Raw genomic sequence first — 15,703 nt, 5'->3', positions numbered from 1 at the left:
ATTTACATTTATTTACTTTTATATACGTAACCCTTTTATGTATATATTTATCTTTTTTTTTCGATAAAGAGAAAGTTTACAAAAACCTTGTCATGTTAAATGGTCAGAGTTGTTTAGCAACACGAAATAAATAAAAAAAAAAAGCTTTTAAACATTTATTTGAAAGGTTTCTCTTTGCAACTTTGAATTGGCACGAATGCGTGGCGATGTCTGAGTTTTCGATTTTTCATTGCTGTCGGAAAAACGGGCCGGTGGATTTATGTGATCCTGATAGTTGGGAGGATAGTTCGATATGCTAGGAAAATATGATTGATTTTTTCGATATGTAAAATCTATTGAGTACAAAAATAATTTAATCTCTACCTAAAGGTAGTTTCTTCGTTGTGGCTGGAATATCCACTAGAGCTGCGTACGTGACGCTTGCCGCTAGTTCCTGTTTTACCAGATTTTCTAGAAGCAAATGGTGGTTTCGATTTACGTGACATGCTTGTCGGTGTAGTTTCCGATGAAGACGATGTCTCATCTTGTGTATCTGAAATAAACGATAATAAAATAAATTATTTATAATTTTTTGTTAAAGCTTTTTCATTTCTATTTCCATAAATGTCGAATATGTCATTACATACCTCTTTGTGCTCTATATTTGGCAGAATTGAGTGCTCGTGCCGACACATCATTGTCCGATTCGGAACCAAGAGTGTCATATTCTGTAATTGGTATGTGAAGTGTTAGGATTTTCCTAACTTCGGAATCTGTTGAGCCTGGATTGTCCGATTCTAAAACAATTTAGTACGATTTGATGATGGATTTGAACGATTGATTGATTGTTCGATTGATTTTGGGTTTGAGTTGATTTGAGTTTGAAAACATTTCATGTTATGATTTTGATTGGAGATGGCAGAGGGAATACAGAGTTAATGTTTATGATAGTACGAGTTGAAAAAAAAAAAAATAGATTGTGATGAAAAATAATAATTTAATCTGATGTACAACAGTCAATGTTATATGATTTAATGTTTTAGTCAATTGACATTCACTTTACCAGAAAAGGGGAAGAGCGGAGGGCATCAAATGGTTGATTAAATGAATAATTTAATGCGCTACTATCAAAAATATTTTTTCTTCAAATGCGAAACCTTAATCTAAATTTGTAACATACTATGTGAAACCTTGAACGTTTTAGACTAAATGTTATAAGCGTCGTAAATATAGTGGTCTTACCTTGGCTTTCAGAGTGTGGATCTCTAAGACGCCCCACTTTTCTTCTAACTTTCGTATATTCAGGTTCTTTGCTCTACAAATAAAAAAATTTCAGAATTTTGAAAATTTTGAAAGATTTAATCACAGGTTTTATTTACATGGTAACTATCGGGTTTCACATCATGGTAAACAAATGAACCTCTGACTGAATGATAGGGGCCACTGTACACATTACCGCTATACGAACTTTCGCTATAGGTCTGTTTGTTTAGTTGAAAGGTAGCATAGGGGCAGATATCTTCGATATACTCATTGCCTTCTGCTTTGCCAAAACTTCCGGAATCATTTGAATTGGAGCCACGTGGTTGACCACTGCCTGGATTACATCTCACTGCTAGATATTGTTGATCACGATTTTGTTTATTTTGTAAATTTGTCAAAGAAGGCGACTCTGACATCGATGATGAAGCCAAACGTCCTTGAGTATTCATTTCTAAGAAAGACAATTTTATTATACCCATCACCGAAGGATGAGGGGTATATTCGTTTTGTCAAAATGTTTGACACCTCTGAGAACACCTCTGTTTTTCAAAAGGAATGACAAATTGGATTTTTGCCCATTACTCATAAACTACGGCAAATAAATGTATAAAAATTTAAACGCAGATTCTATGGGCGATGCTGTAGTATTTGTGTACAAAAATGAAAAAAATTGACCACGCCTATTCGGTATTATAGTGTATCAAAATTTATTTTTTTACGATACCTTTATAAAACATAAATACGCGTCACAAAGTGTATAAATTCTTTGCCAAATTCAAATTTTGACTGCACCTAAACGTGTCCGCCTATTCCTCTGTCCATCTGTCTCTTGGCGCAATTTTATAATAGATGTGGTAAACATTCTCCCGTTACTGAAAGTGAAGATATCGCCTACAAATTTGCAAAAGTGTTTGGAATTGACCTAAACTTTTCAAAGGACACGCGTACAATGCCCACGGGTCTCTATGACAAAGTTTTATTTTGAGAATAGAAAAAATCAGCTGCGTCCACTCCATATTATAGAGTATGAAAATTTTGTTGTTTTACATCTTTTGTCTTTTATAGGATAACGGTGATGGGTATACAATATTCGGGCCCGACCGAATTTAATTTTCTTACTTACTGTTTATTTATGTTTATTTCGTTTTTTCACATTCCTTTTTTCGAAATTGCTTTTTTTCTGTTTTTTATTATAACTTTACATATTTTAGTTCGTGAGAAAAATACTCAATTAATGGTTTGAAAACTTACTTCGCTTCCTTATTAGTAAGATCGCTGCTATTAAGCTTAGCAAGACAATCATAGATAGACAAACAGGTAATAATACCTTGAAGTTAGCGTAGAAGGGACCATCGCTCAAACGAGAAACGGGGTCTGAATGATCAGTTGAGTAAATAACTATGAGGGAATTTTGATGATAATTATGATTTTGATTTCAAAATATTCAAAGCATTTTCTGATTTACCTCCCTGTGGTGATAGGGTCGTAAAATTATAAATTGCCGTTGTTGAGCCGGCATTATTGTGCGCTGTTACCTTAAGTTGATATTTCGTTCCAGGAACCAAATCACTAACAGTATAAATACGTTCTGTTGGTGGTATATGATTAGAAACCACATTCCAAGCAGATCTAAAATATGTAAAATTTACTTTCTTTTAGGGAAGGCTTGGACTTATTTTTGATATTGCTTACCTGCCATAAATACGTGACTCAATCATAAAATATAAGATACCACAACCGCCATCCCCCCAAGAATCCAACCAACATGTAACACTTGTTGAATTATTAGTTATCATTTGTGAATGCTTAGGCTGTACGGGTGGATTGCCCTTGGTATATGAGTTCACAATGTCACACGGTAAACCTGTGCCGATTTTATTGTAAGCTGTTATGTATAGTTGGTAGCGAGTACCACACCAAAGATTAGTTAGCAAATGCGAATTAGTTTTTGCGTCTACTTGCAATTCTTCCCAATCACCATTGTCGCGCTTATAATTTATAACGTAACCTAAAATTGGACTACCACCATGACTATTGTCGGTCCATTCCAAGTGTAAACTATCCGTATATGTATTAACTACAGTTAAATTGGGTGCTTCTGGCGGTACCTTCACTATAATATTATAGACGATTTCGTCTTTACCCCAAGTATTCTCTACGCTGCAGGTATAATTACCAGCATCAGTTGCTTGACATTCACGTATATAAAGTGTACCATTTTTCGCTATAGTTTTTCGTGTGCTAGTTTCCATGTTGTGACCGTCTTGACGCCATATAGTGACGGGAGCCGGCGAGCCTACTTTACGGCAAGGCAATTCTAAATTTTCTTTCCATGGACTTATTATTCGTTGACTGAACGATACAATGCGTGCTGGCACTTTATTATTGGGCGGTACTGTCACTACTTGTGTTTTTTCACCTTCGCCTACTTTAGTGGAGGCAGTCAGCCAGAATTGATAGGTGGCGGACTCTTGAGTTCGCTGTGTTTCGTGCATTTCCACATAAGGACCCAGAACTCGTTTATGTGTACCTTCTTCCCTACCGCCTTCTAACATCGACATATAAAAGGTGTAGCCGGTCTATAAGAGTAGATATTTAAGCACCAATATTTAGTAATAAATACCGCCGTAGTTTTCACTTTAGCGAAAACAATAATGAATAGGAACTTACAATGTCTCCATTTGGAAATTCCGGCGGTAGCCATGAAACAATAATTTTTGTACTTGACGCTGGTATAGCTTTGATTGCTTGCGGGGCCGAAGGCACTATATAATGAGATGAAAACGTCACAGAGAAGTAATAATTATCATTATTTGCATTATATATCCAAGTGAAAATAGGCCCAATAATTTTCTTGCAAATTTTAACGTTGTTTAAGAGATATCTATACTTATTATACGGAATACTTATTTCTCTGCAATATTTTACAATACGCTTTAGGTCTTCCAATTTTTCACCAACTATATACACACTTCATGCTAAATAGTAATAACAATTTTTTTTCTTTCTTTTTCCATATAACTCAAAATTTCAATTTTTATTTATATTTATATTGTCTATTTTTATTAAATTTTTATAATCGTTCTGTCGATTCAAAACCACTTAGTTATTAAATATGTCCCACTAATAATATAACCCATATTTTACCAAAGACAAGAAGTTGGACCATGTACGGTTGACTAATTTCACGTTACTATTTGTTATTTTACGCTTTTACTTTGTTTTTTATTCTCTTTCTCTTAACTTACCATCTTCGTGAGTGCGGCAATAGAATGGTTTTGTCTTCGCTCCGTCACCTATTTTTGTGTAGGCCAAAACCCAAACAGAATAATTGGTGTATTTGTGGAGATTTTCAATGGTAACGTACTGATTTGTTGATTTCACAACCTCCGGATCAGTTTCTGTGATGACAAAAGTGCAAGAAGTTAGAAACCTATTACTTTTAATATGGTGAAAACTTATAAATAATTGTCCGCATATATGTGTGTTTAGTGTGCGGAGGGCTTAAATAGTGGCACTGTTTGCGTACGTATCTTTTATAAACTCTTGTTCACTTCGAAAACGAAAGAAAGTTAATTGCCTTCCTTTGCAATCTTTATTACTATCGCAATAGCTTTTTTTCCTATTATTTTTTTTGCAAAAATAAAGGGACAATAGGGGACAAGCTTGACGTTGGTTTGTTTATAAACCAAAAAAATAAAGAAATAAGTAAAGCAAAATTATATAAACTTCGGAAATAATAAAATAAAATAAGTAAGAAAGTTATATTCGGTGGAGGTCGAATATTGCGTGCCCACCACTATCCTCTCCGCATTCTATTCTCTAAGTTCTTTTATTTTATACCCATATAGCCGGAATTATTAAGAAAAAAGGAATCGCGGCGTCTACCGTATTTATTTTAGAATTAACCCATTTTCAGGTAGATAACGTATCTTCATACGAAAAATGCCCAAATTGTTTGCGTTATGATAACTTCAAAAAAGTGATGGCCATTTTTGCATGTGAAGAAGATAAATGTGGAAAATTTCAGCCTTCTAACTTTTATAATTTCTGAGTAACGAATAAAAATCCACAAATTTGTGTTAAGAAAAACGAACTTTCGTTCAGTTTATTCTCCACTGCGGGCTTCCGCTTCGAACGATTTTGCCCATTTTAGATACTGACCTGCGTGCAAAAGCTTGCAGTGTGTCTACCAAATTTGAAGTCGATATCTTTATTTTTGCGACCGCGATAGTGCCAACAACGAAAACTACGCAGATACACAGACGAACACACATGGCTAAATCAATCAGAACTTCACGCTGACCAAGAATATATATACTTGAAATCTGAAGCTTACTGTTGGGTGTTACATTCATTATGAAAAAAAAAACAAACAAAATAAGTGTACGCCCATCTTACAGTGTTGGATAGAATAAAGTGAAATAGCAATCACGTTCAAAAAACTGAAACAATAAAGTTCTGTTATGTATATTATTAAAAACAATGCATTGGCATCAATTGAAACTAGTATTGGAAATAGTCTATTAACCCCATTTTGACTCTAAACATTTGGATAGAACAAACCCTTTGTAAAATTTTGTGGTTTGCATGCATTTCAACTTTAATTAACATAATTATATCCTCTACAAGATAATTTGTGTATGTCAATAAAATAGTACATAAGAGCGAGCCCGCTGAGGCTTTAAAAAGGGTTTATAAAGAATGCACCAAAAAGTAAACGACGTTCGACGACGAAATCATGCTTTGAATGACTTCAACGCTGGGAAGTTTTAATTATCGGTAGCATGTGAACATATGAGTAAACTATATGGATGTTCATTTCACAGGACTGAACAACGCAAAGAGTTATGGATTATTGAATGATCGATACATGGTTTATACAATGCAATTTTGTCTAATTCAATATTTTAAAGTGCGTTGAAATAAGCGAGCATGTGAGCTTATTTATTATTCAAAGCAAGGGTATGTATTATTAAAACCGCGCGGACGTATGCAATACCAGGAGACTTGATATAGGTTCATCTTTTATTATATCGCAATTTTCCAAGATATTTTGAAAAAGTTTGGTATCCTATCGTGTTTTGCGAAAAAATTTCAATGAAATGGAATCACATTGTGAACACCTTATATTAATAAAGTATAAAACATTTTGACCTTGAAAATTGCGATAATCCTAGGTGAACGAACATACCGTTTGGCAAATTACATCTTCTATGTGTTTGTTAGCAAATCATATATAAACTGCATAGTGTGTGCATGGTAGATGGGTAAATACATAAATCACAAATAAGAAAATTATATTTGATCGCCACCGAATCACCCATCACGGGTAATCTAAAATAGGCAAAAAAAATTAAAGAATTAAATTTTCGTGTTTAATAATACGGACTTTTTCTATTTTCAAAATGAGAAGATTTGTCGCATAAGTGTGTGGGCGTTGTAAGCGTATCTTTTGAAAAGTTTGCGTCACTTCCAAATTCTTTTGTAAACTTGTAGGCAATATCATCGTTCGCTAATGGTATTACCGCAGATACTGCGCAGTTGGGCAAACGGATAGATGGGCAGACGGATAGATGAATAGACGAACCGACGAGTATTTAAAATTTCTAATTGATCAAGAATTTATATAATATATACGGGGATTTGAAGCTTGTTGCTGCACATTATATGGGCATTTAAAAAAAATTAAATTTTAATACACTATAATATTAAGTAGGCGTGGTCAATTTTTCCGATATTTGTACGCCCATAGAATATGCATACAAATTTTTATACATTTATGTGCTATAGTTTATGAGTAATGAACAAAGAATCAATTTTTCATTCCTTTTGAAAAATAGAGAGGCTTTAAGTCTACGTGGTACTGGGGACGTGACTGATTTGGCCAATTTTTAATACAAATCTGAGTACAAAGACTTGCAATGTTTCTGCCAAATTTGATGTCGATAGCTCCAATTTTGCGTCCAGAAGAATATTTACAACACGCATTACACAGACGGACTTAAATCGATTTAGGATTTGACGCTGATCAAGAATAGTCTAGTGTGATCGCATATCGTTATATGCATCCACTTTGAAGTTTCACAGAATTATGCAAATTCAGCATAATTCTTTTGCGAAAAGAAAAATGAAAATTATGTTACACTTCACCTGGCTGAGTATTGCATTACGAAATGCAATGCGATGCCAGGCGTCCCAACTAAAAAAATATTATTTGTTTACGTTAGCATAATTTAGTGTAATAATTTGTGTATAAATAGCTAGGTAAGAATTAAATGAAATCAATTGTCAAAAAGCAATTCAGAAGCGTTTAATTCGCTAGAACAATAAAAGGCGTTCCATTCCCCTAAAATTATAGATAGGGACTGCTTAATGCCGATCTCGATTGGCATTTTGTGAAGCAGATTGACTTGGCGTTCTGAAGTCGAGCAGTCAGGGTAAAACACCACAAAAGATCTGGTCACTCCTTGGAAAGATTTATAGGGAATCTTTCCAATAAAATAAAATGTTAGTAAACAAAACTTTTTAATATTACAATATATGTACTTTATGGTGTCTTTAATGCTTCCTCCTGGGCTTTGAAAAAGTTTTGACTACCCCTTCTCCTTCGGTGATGGGTATACAAAGGCTAAAGTAAGTCACTCTTATTTTTCTAATATGCTTATTTAAATTGTTATTCCGGTGAAACGCGCGAAGAGAAGAAGGTGTACGAATTTCCTACTACAAGGGGGATTATGCATGCAATCTTTACTCATTTACCAATAACAAATGTTTTGAATGTACTTATTGACGTTTCCATAATAATTGTCGTGCTTAACGGTTATCGCTTAAGCAATGAATGACAAAAACTTTGTGTTCAATTAATAAACTTACCGTACAATTCATCGATTGTTATGTAGAAGACTTTGTATCCTTTGATTTTACCATTTTGACCATCAATGTCAGGCGGTGACCATGTTATATAAATTGATGTTGAGCTTAATACATCACACTGTGGACTTTCAGGAGGTGATGATGGCACTAAGCACATAGCAGGCGTTTGTTTGTGTATATATGGGATGGAAGTGGGTGTTTTAACACATAAAAACTTATTTAGGTTGACTTTATACGTTTAAGAGTGTACTTACCATCTTCCAATGTTTGTACGGCAATTTCTTTGCTGGGTGGCCCGCTACCCTGACTAGTGTAGGCTTGCACAATGATGTGGTACTGTGTAAATTTGTTAAGGTTCGTTAGAACAGTCTCACCGCCAAAATGAGAGCGCACTTCAACAGTTTTAAAACTGAAACCTTGTGTAGGATTCACTTCCTTATCTTCAGGCGATAATGACATTTGATAGCCCACATAGTAACCCAACAGAATACCGTTCCAATCATCACGTTCTGGTGCATCCCATGTTACTGATATTTCAGAAGAGCTTTTGGCTTCGGCTCGAACATTTAAAGGAGGACCGGAAGGCACCTCCTCTAATGTGGTTACCTGCACCACTTCAGAATTATCAGAGGCACCCAATTTATTTTCTGCCGACATGCGAATATGATAAGCTTTGGCTGGTCGCAGATTAGCAATGTTGACTACCGTCTGTGAGCCAGTAATTGTGATATGTTCAGCATTCTGCCAAATATCTGAAAAGATAATAAAGAAAATCAGTGAAAATCATCAGCTAACTGCAATTTGTTCACGTCTTCTTGTTTTTTCTTGCACTTGTATGTTTAAATTAATGATGATATAAACACTTTAAACCAAGTGTATGAGAGCTTTAATCGAATATTTTACAAATATCATTGTCTACAGGGTTCATGATGATTGAGATGATGGCTAAAAATTTACTCCTACACTTCAAGTTAATGGTTTTCATCCGCTTTTTGACTCTGTATGAGTAAAATTTAACACTTGTGACGAAATGAATTTAATAAAACGAAAAGTTTCGTATCAGAAGCATGCTTTCCAATGTTTTCTCGTATGATATCTTGTGTAATAAAAAAGGCGTGAAAAAAAAGGCAATGCAATTCTGCTTCTGATTTCTGTTATCGATGTAAATAATAAGTCACATTGAAAAGTCTCCGCGGTTTTTTCCGTGGTTTTTGTAGCCTGCTCTTTTCAAATGATTCGAAATTATCATGGGGATGGTGTTTAGTGTCTCCGCTGCGAGCAAATCATTCCTGTGTTCTTTGTTCATTCACAGCATTCTCATCTGAAATGTCATCTTTTAAGCACATGTTCGGTTGAGGCAATCAGTTGAGTGTTGCCCGATATATAGACATCAACATCATCCCGCAGAAAAAATATGACCTATCATTTTGGTAATCAAATGACTCTAGTGCTCATAAATATATAGTCCACTGTAAATAAATAACACAATTTCCATGTCACAATATGCAAATTAGTTCAAGCTTAAGCTTCCTTTTATATAATTTTCAATTTATAGTGTTTCGAACAAGTCACAATTTCTCAGTTGTTAAAAGATTTCGGACGGATCAATTCAGCTGAATTTATATAGTAGTCGCTTGAGTACTATCTCTAAAAGTGTTAGAAGAATATAAAGTTAATGGAGAATACTTATATATTGAAACGAATTTCCGAAGCTTACATTTATGTAATGAACAAACGAACATACCACTGCGCAATGGATATAAAAAAATATTGTTGAAGCAAGAATCGGTTTAGGGTTTCCGATATCGAGTGCGTGCTCGATTCGAAAGTTCTTCTTGATAGTATCGTTTTGTGAGTTTATACAGTTCGACTGCCCTTTAAATCGAGAAAACTGCCTTAATCGACAAATAAACAACGGAATACAAGTTATATCATTAGCATGTAAACAATGTAAATGCAAGTAGATGCAAAAAAGAGGAAGATGTTCAATAATGAAATAAAAAAACCGTAATGCACATAAACTATTTCAATTTGTCTAAATATACATAAGCTAAAGCAAGTAAGAATATTTAAAAGTCACGACGCATCATTGGATGGTCTACATCAGCATACAGTTATCCATATAGCAACTTTTCAAAATAAGTCAATATACGGGAAGTGGGCGGACAAATGGTGCAATCCAAATCATTTTCCAAAGCCTTCGTCCCTGGGCCAAAATACGTCAGCGTTACAAATTTTATTAAAATATGTTACAAATTACGACTTGTAGGTTTGAAAACAGCACATACGGATGGAAAGACAAGCTTGAAAGCAGGTATAATAAAGAGAAAGGGAGCGAGTCTATCTCAAACGCTTGTAGCTGTTGCTTACACCTGCACGAACTTAATGTACCCTTTTATCATAAGTGGTTTAGCGCATAAATATCGAAACTTATTTATGCCTCTATGTCTCATAGGAAACCTCTCAAGGAATCAAGTGAATGGGTATTGAATAAAGTACATATAAATGTTCGTTCAACAATAGAATGGACGAAAGCCATTTTAAAGGCACCATGTAAAATTTTATTAAATAAAAAAGGAGCCGGTGTTGTCTTATTAAAATGATTAAATTTGCAAAGGCTCATGTGTTTTTGCCACAACATTTGTGTAACATTGATCGGCACAGAGGAAATTTACAGACGCAGAGGAAATTTACAGAAAACATTGCTACCAATTTAAAATAAATAGAATTAAAGAAATAATGACAAACCGAATTAAAGAAAGAGTAATTAATTAAACTAAAGGTATTATTATCATTTAAAATTTCTAGTTCTTTTTTCCTAATCTCTCCCAACAATTTAATGTTAATATATTTTTGATGACATCTTTTAATTTTATAGCAACAGAAGATACAAAAAATTGAAAACAGGTATTGGCTTTTTCCAATATTTTGGTATTTCCGTCATTAACGAGATTGGGTAGCCTTCGTGTCTATTAATTGTATCAAATATGTGCATTTCGTGACAATATTTTATATGAATACGTTACTCGACAGCAACTTTCTGATCGAGAAATTTTTTACTCGATAGTATGTACAATGCATACTTTATCGATAGCCGCAAGGTCACTAATTCATAGAACGACTCGACAGCCGAGATCGACTTTACTCAAAATCGAGAATCGTAAACTGACCCCAAATTGCTAGTACAGGTGCTATGGTGTTATTAAGCAAATGCAATATATATATGTATGTATATACCAATGTAAAATTTAATTTCATTTTATTTGTAGTTGTATACATAGGTCCTTAAAAGAGTACGAACCTGTAATTATTTTATAAAATATATGATATTCCTCGATAGGACTGTTACCAGCGAACGGCTGACTCCACGTTAGCTGTAAACTGCGAGATTGTTGTGAGTTTATGCGCAAATTTTTTGGTTGTTCTGGAACTTCCTGCACAATTAATTGTAAAGACATCTCATCCTATGCGTATAAAAATATTAAAGCGCAATTAAGTAAAAACAAATATTATGTAAAGTTAAATAAATTTTTTTATTATAAAAATGTTCATTTTTATATTTTGCAAGTTTCCGAAATTGAAAAACGAAAGTCCATGTGCGAGACGTGCGTCTGTCACTCCATTAAGAAACTCTAGAAATATGCATACCCCGCAAAATTTATGGATTCATGATAAACTTAAGAACTTGAATCCGGCGCAATCCTTCCGTTTTTCGCCACAGATCGGTTCTAAAAACGAATGTTATTCTCCCATAAATATTCCGATAAAAGCTCTGACACCCATAGGTTAGATTAGTTAGCTGCTGGCGTGTGATAATTTTATTTATCAGGGGCATGTAAAATTGCCCTTGTAAACTGAACAATTTACTTTTAAGTACTTACTTGAAACGAACGGTAACCCAAATTCGCCCCATGGTACACAAAACTCACGCTTTTACTTTATATTTGATGGTTATACACGTATTAGCTTATCCCATAAATACCGCAGCTTCTTCTAGATATAGAAATTCAAAGTCCGAACGGGGAGTTAAACTAACGTGTCATTAGCATGTCATAAAAGGAAGAAATATAAAACAAGTAAAACGAAGATAGTCGGGCAACCCTGATATTAAATATCCTACACCACTGCGCCTAGTATAACTTTTCATCTATTTTCGTGATAAAATGCTAAAAGTTATAACTTTGGTATCTAAAGGAACACTTTTTGTGAAAACCCCTACATTGGGGTGTGCTCAAAACGTCAGCTGATGTGGTCCGAACTCAGCAAATGTAATTTGCTTTTTAAAATTTTTATTATTGTACGCCTATTTTTGCCACAAAAAGCTACAAATTAGACTTCGCCGCTTGCTTGCTTAATTTTAAAGCAAACCTACGTGATCCAAATTCCCCGTCGTTAATTTTTATACTACATTGCCACTATGGACTTATTTTCATCATAGAGCATTAAAAAGTAAATCTTTTCGCTAAAGAGCTTACTATTCATGAAAACCATTGTAAGGAATATTGTCCAAACAAAATAGGTCCATTTGATTCAAACCTGGGCCATTTAATTTTCATGTCAAATTACTATTATGGACAAATTTTGTTTTCCATTAAATATTAGAAATTAGACCTTTTTGGCATGTAAGGGCTTACCATGTTTCATGAAAGTCCTTGTATAAATAAGTTTAAGCGATGTAAGATATAAAAAAAAAATAGTTAAGGGAATTTGTAAACAAATTAACCTTAAAGAATTTGGGTCATAAAGATCTATTTTTTAGACCACATCACAGTTACGGGCTTTCATGGAAAACAAACCTTTCTGTATATATCAAGTTCGCCAAATTTAAACCAGGTTAGTATATGTTTCGACCTTGCTCCAATATGAGGACCTGCACTAAAACTATACGCCTTTACATAGACGTAGTGTACAATTTTTGGTGTATTATTGCGAAGATGATTGAATGACTGTATTAGGTGGTGTCGAGTATCTAACGATTGGCCTTGCCTGACTCGTAAAATATATCAATTTAATATATTGGAAACAAATAAAAGGTATAAGTCGCCGTCAGCGGCTGCTTTGAAATGCGAGAATCGGTTCAATGAAATAAGTATGAAAAGTCGCATTACCCATAGAGCGACCTAATGTATTGTATGTATATTGGTTGTAAATGTATGTGCAATGATAGCAGATCCGAAATTTGAAAATAAAAAAAAAAGTAAATTTTGTGTGTGCAGACAGCCGTGCATTTGACAAATGCATTTACACATTTATAGGTACTATGTGTGTATGCATGCGTGACACTTGTTATTTATGCTTTTCCTTCGTTCGCACACGTAAACAAGCCACGTACAACCAACATACGTTATAAACGAAATTCAATAGTTACTTAAACACGAACATTTCGTTTAAATCTGAATCGCTGATTATGAAAGTGAAACAAACCGAGAGATATTTAAGATTATATAGAGAATTTAATATTTTGAAAGGTTCACATTGGAAAATCGAAGCATATTGGTGCCTTAACATATTTTGGTGAACAACAACAACTAATTCAGTTTAGCAGTTTAATTTTTACATAATCTAGAAAAAGCTTAGGCTTTTGTAAGATTGCTTTTACAATGAACGGCATTTATTTGCATGGACATGCATAGACTGGCCGTCATCAGAAAAAAAAAAAAGAAAGCGTCTTCTGGCTAAGACGATTGTGATTACAAATATAAATTTGGTAAAATTTGAAAAGAGACTTCAGAAACCTATCCCAACTTATTTTAAACATAAAAAATGCGCTGATTACATTTTTATACTGCACCGTATTACGAGTTAACATTTTTGATACATGCCTTTGAAAAGTAACTAATAAGTCGCAAGGAGTAGAATATTGCATTTTTGTTTAAAAAAAATGACAAAAGTAGCCGATAACCTCGTTATTACATAAGGAATATTAAAACAAATAAAAACCTTGATAGTCGATCAAAGCCGACGATTAAATGCACTTCGCCTAATACAATTCTGCATTTGTTTTCGCGATAAACCCTTATATTCCTTATATAGAGAAGAGTCCAAAACGTAAAATGCCGGGATCCAAATTCAGTAAAACTAAATTTCTTGTCAAAGATCTTATTATTTTCACGCATTTTCATTATAAAAAAGTGAGAATTCGACTTTGTGCGAATTACAGTGAGTCCCATTAAAATTGGTTTTTTTGCTCGACTAAAAATAAATGGTTGTTAAATTTAGTCTATTGTCTCAACATAAAAATGTGTTTTCTACTATTTTCTACTACGTGGGAATACATATTAAAATATAAAAAAAAAAACCAAACGAAACATTATTCCAGCAGCCAAGACAATTGAATAATTTCGAGAACTGAAAAAACAGAGCATTCGTCATCAATATTAAGTTTTTTTCATATAAGGAAGAATACGCAGAAAAAAATAGGATATTATTAAAAATTAATATTTTCCGAGGTATCCTATTTGCTTAATAACGTCATTTGAACGCTTTGACATATTTTGTACATTTTTTCATGTATAGGGAACCGGGATCTTACTCCATTCTTCTTATACTCTATTTTTCAGATCTTGGACGGAAGAGATTGAGTATATTCGCACACGGCAGTCCAGTTTAGCCGTTTAGTGCGTTGAAGTTAAATATTCGTATCTCTACGGTGAGTGATTATAATCATATTGAATATAATCAATTCTCAAATAAATGAAGAATACGAGAGTGTAAAAAATCACTTACCTGGCCGAAGGCATTGCTGGCCTGGCATATGTAAATACCAGTATCTTGTCGATAAGTGTGAGAAATACCTAATTCTGAAACCATGCCATCATCCAGAATTTGATCACGTATTGCGTATCTGGAAAATAACACAGTCTAGTTTAGTATATCTTTTGAATTTGTATATCGAACCCTCAGGTGAGTTGGAAAAATTTTCTTTCATATTTTAGATAAATATTCGTTTTATACGCTTATTATAAGAGGTGCATCTATCGATTAATTACACCCATGTATTGAATTTTAAGTCGACTACGTAAATATTTGTTCTAAGTTTTATATTGTTATTTACTTGTCACAAGTTGTGTTCACATTTTACAAGTTATATTCTTTTGTCTTTTGTAAGCATTTATGGCTGCACTTTTACGACTAGATCGAGTACCGGTAGCTAAGAATACGCATATGTTTATCACATTTCACAGAAAAAAAGACAAGTGTAAATTGTGAAGATTGAGCGGGGGCACTTCCACAATGAAACAAAATTATTAGAGCACAATTAATGATCGGATTAGTACACATAGAGTATATATGATAAAAGGCAGGGATATATGTTCTTGAGTTGTTGCCATTTTTGTAGGTTTGAACTGTTATAAATAAAATTGGGGTCGAACATTTGCTAAAGTACAATCCAGTAAAATAAATCCGTGCTATCCGACGTACCTAGAGTCTAGAGATTCATCCAAGTACTGTTGTGTTGCTTGAATTTTCCATTTAATGTCAATTGGATTATCACCTTGAACATTGCACTGGACGTGAACTTGTTTGCCTTTGGGAACGGATATTTGTTTTGATTTTGTTTGAAAATGGGCTGGAACTGAAAAAA

General features: G+C 33.8%; 1 protein-coding gene across 9 annotated transcripts in view; it reads right to left on the bottom strand.

The window, feature by feature from the left end:
* Positions 1-19: 19 nt before the first annotated feature.
* The window catches only part of LOC119638018 (Down syndrome cell adhesion molecule-like protein Dscam2), a 128,407-nt gene continuing 112,723 nt past the window's right edge, over positions 20-15,703 (bottom strand). For 8 of the 9 annotated variants that reach the window (XM_038034559.1, XM_038034558.1, XM_038034560.1 and 5 more), the window contains 15 exons: positions 15,541-15,694; positions 14,845-14,962; positions 11,420-11,582; positions 8,373-8,870; positions 8,119-8,265; positions 4,491-4,643; positions 3,913-4,007; positions 2,935-3,821; positions 2,708-2,871; positions 2,494-2,640; positions 1,359-1,693; positions 1,222-1,294; positions 627-776; positions 364-532; positions 20-295 (listed from right to left, as the gene is read on the bottom strand). In XM_038034559.1, coding sequence (XP_037890487.1) covers positions 148-295; positions 364-532; positions 627-776; positions 1,222-1,294; positions 1,359-1,693; positions 2,494-2,640; positions 2,708-2,871; positions 2,935-3,821; positions 3,913-4,007; positions 4,491-4,643; positions 8,119-8,265; positions 8,373-8,870; positions 11,420-11,582; positions 14,845-14,962; positions 15,541-15,694 — 3,401 coding nt within the window. In that variant the 3' untranslated portion in view covers positions 20-147. The remainder of the gene's footprint in view (positions 296-363; positions 533-626; positions 777-1,221; positions 1,295-1,358; positions 1,694-2,493; positions 2,641-2,707; positions 2,872-2,934; positions 3,822-3,912; positions 4,008-4,490; positions 4,644-8,118; positions 8,266-8,372; positions 8,871-11,419; positions 11,583-14,844; positions 14,963-15,540; positions 15,695-15,703) is intronic. The other variant, XM_038034564.1, reaches the window with a different exon arrangement.

The sequence above is a fragment of the Glossina fuscipes genome, unplaced genomic scaffold (assembly GCF_014805625.2).
Source record: "Glossina fuscipes isolate IAEA_lab_2018 unplaced genomic scaffold, Yale_Gfus_2 61, whole genome shotgun sequence".
Lineage (NCBI taxonomy): Eukaryota > Metazoa > Arthropoda > Insecta > Diptera > Glossinidae > Glossina > Glossina fuscipes.
The sequence above is the reverse complement of the archived record's forward strand: the minus strand, read 5'-3'. Positions and strand labels throughout refer to the sequence as shown.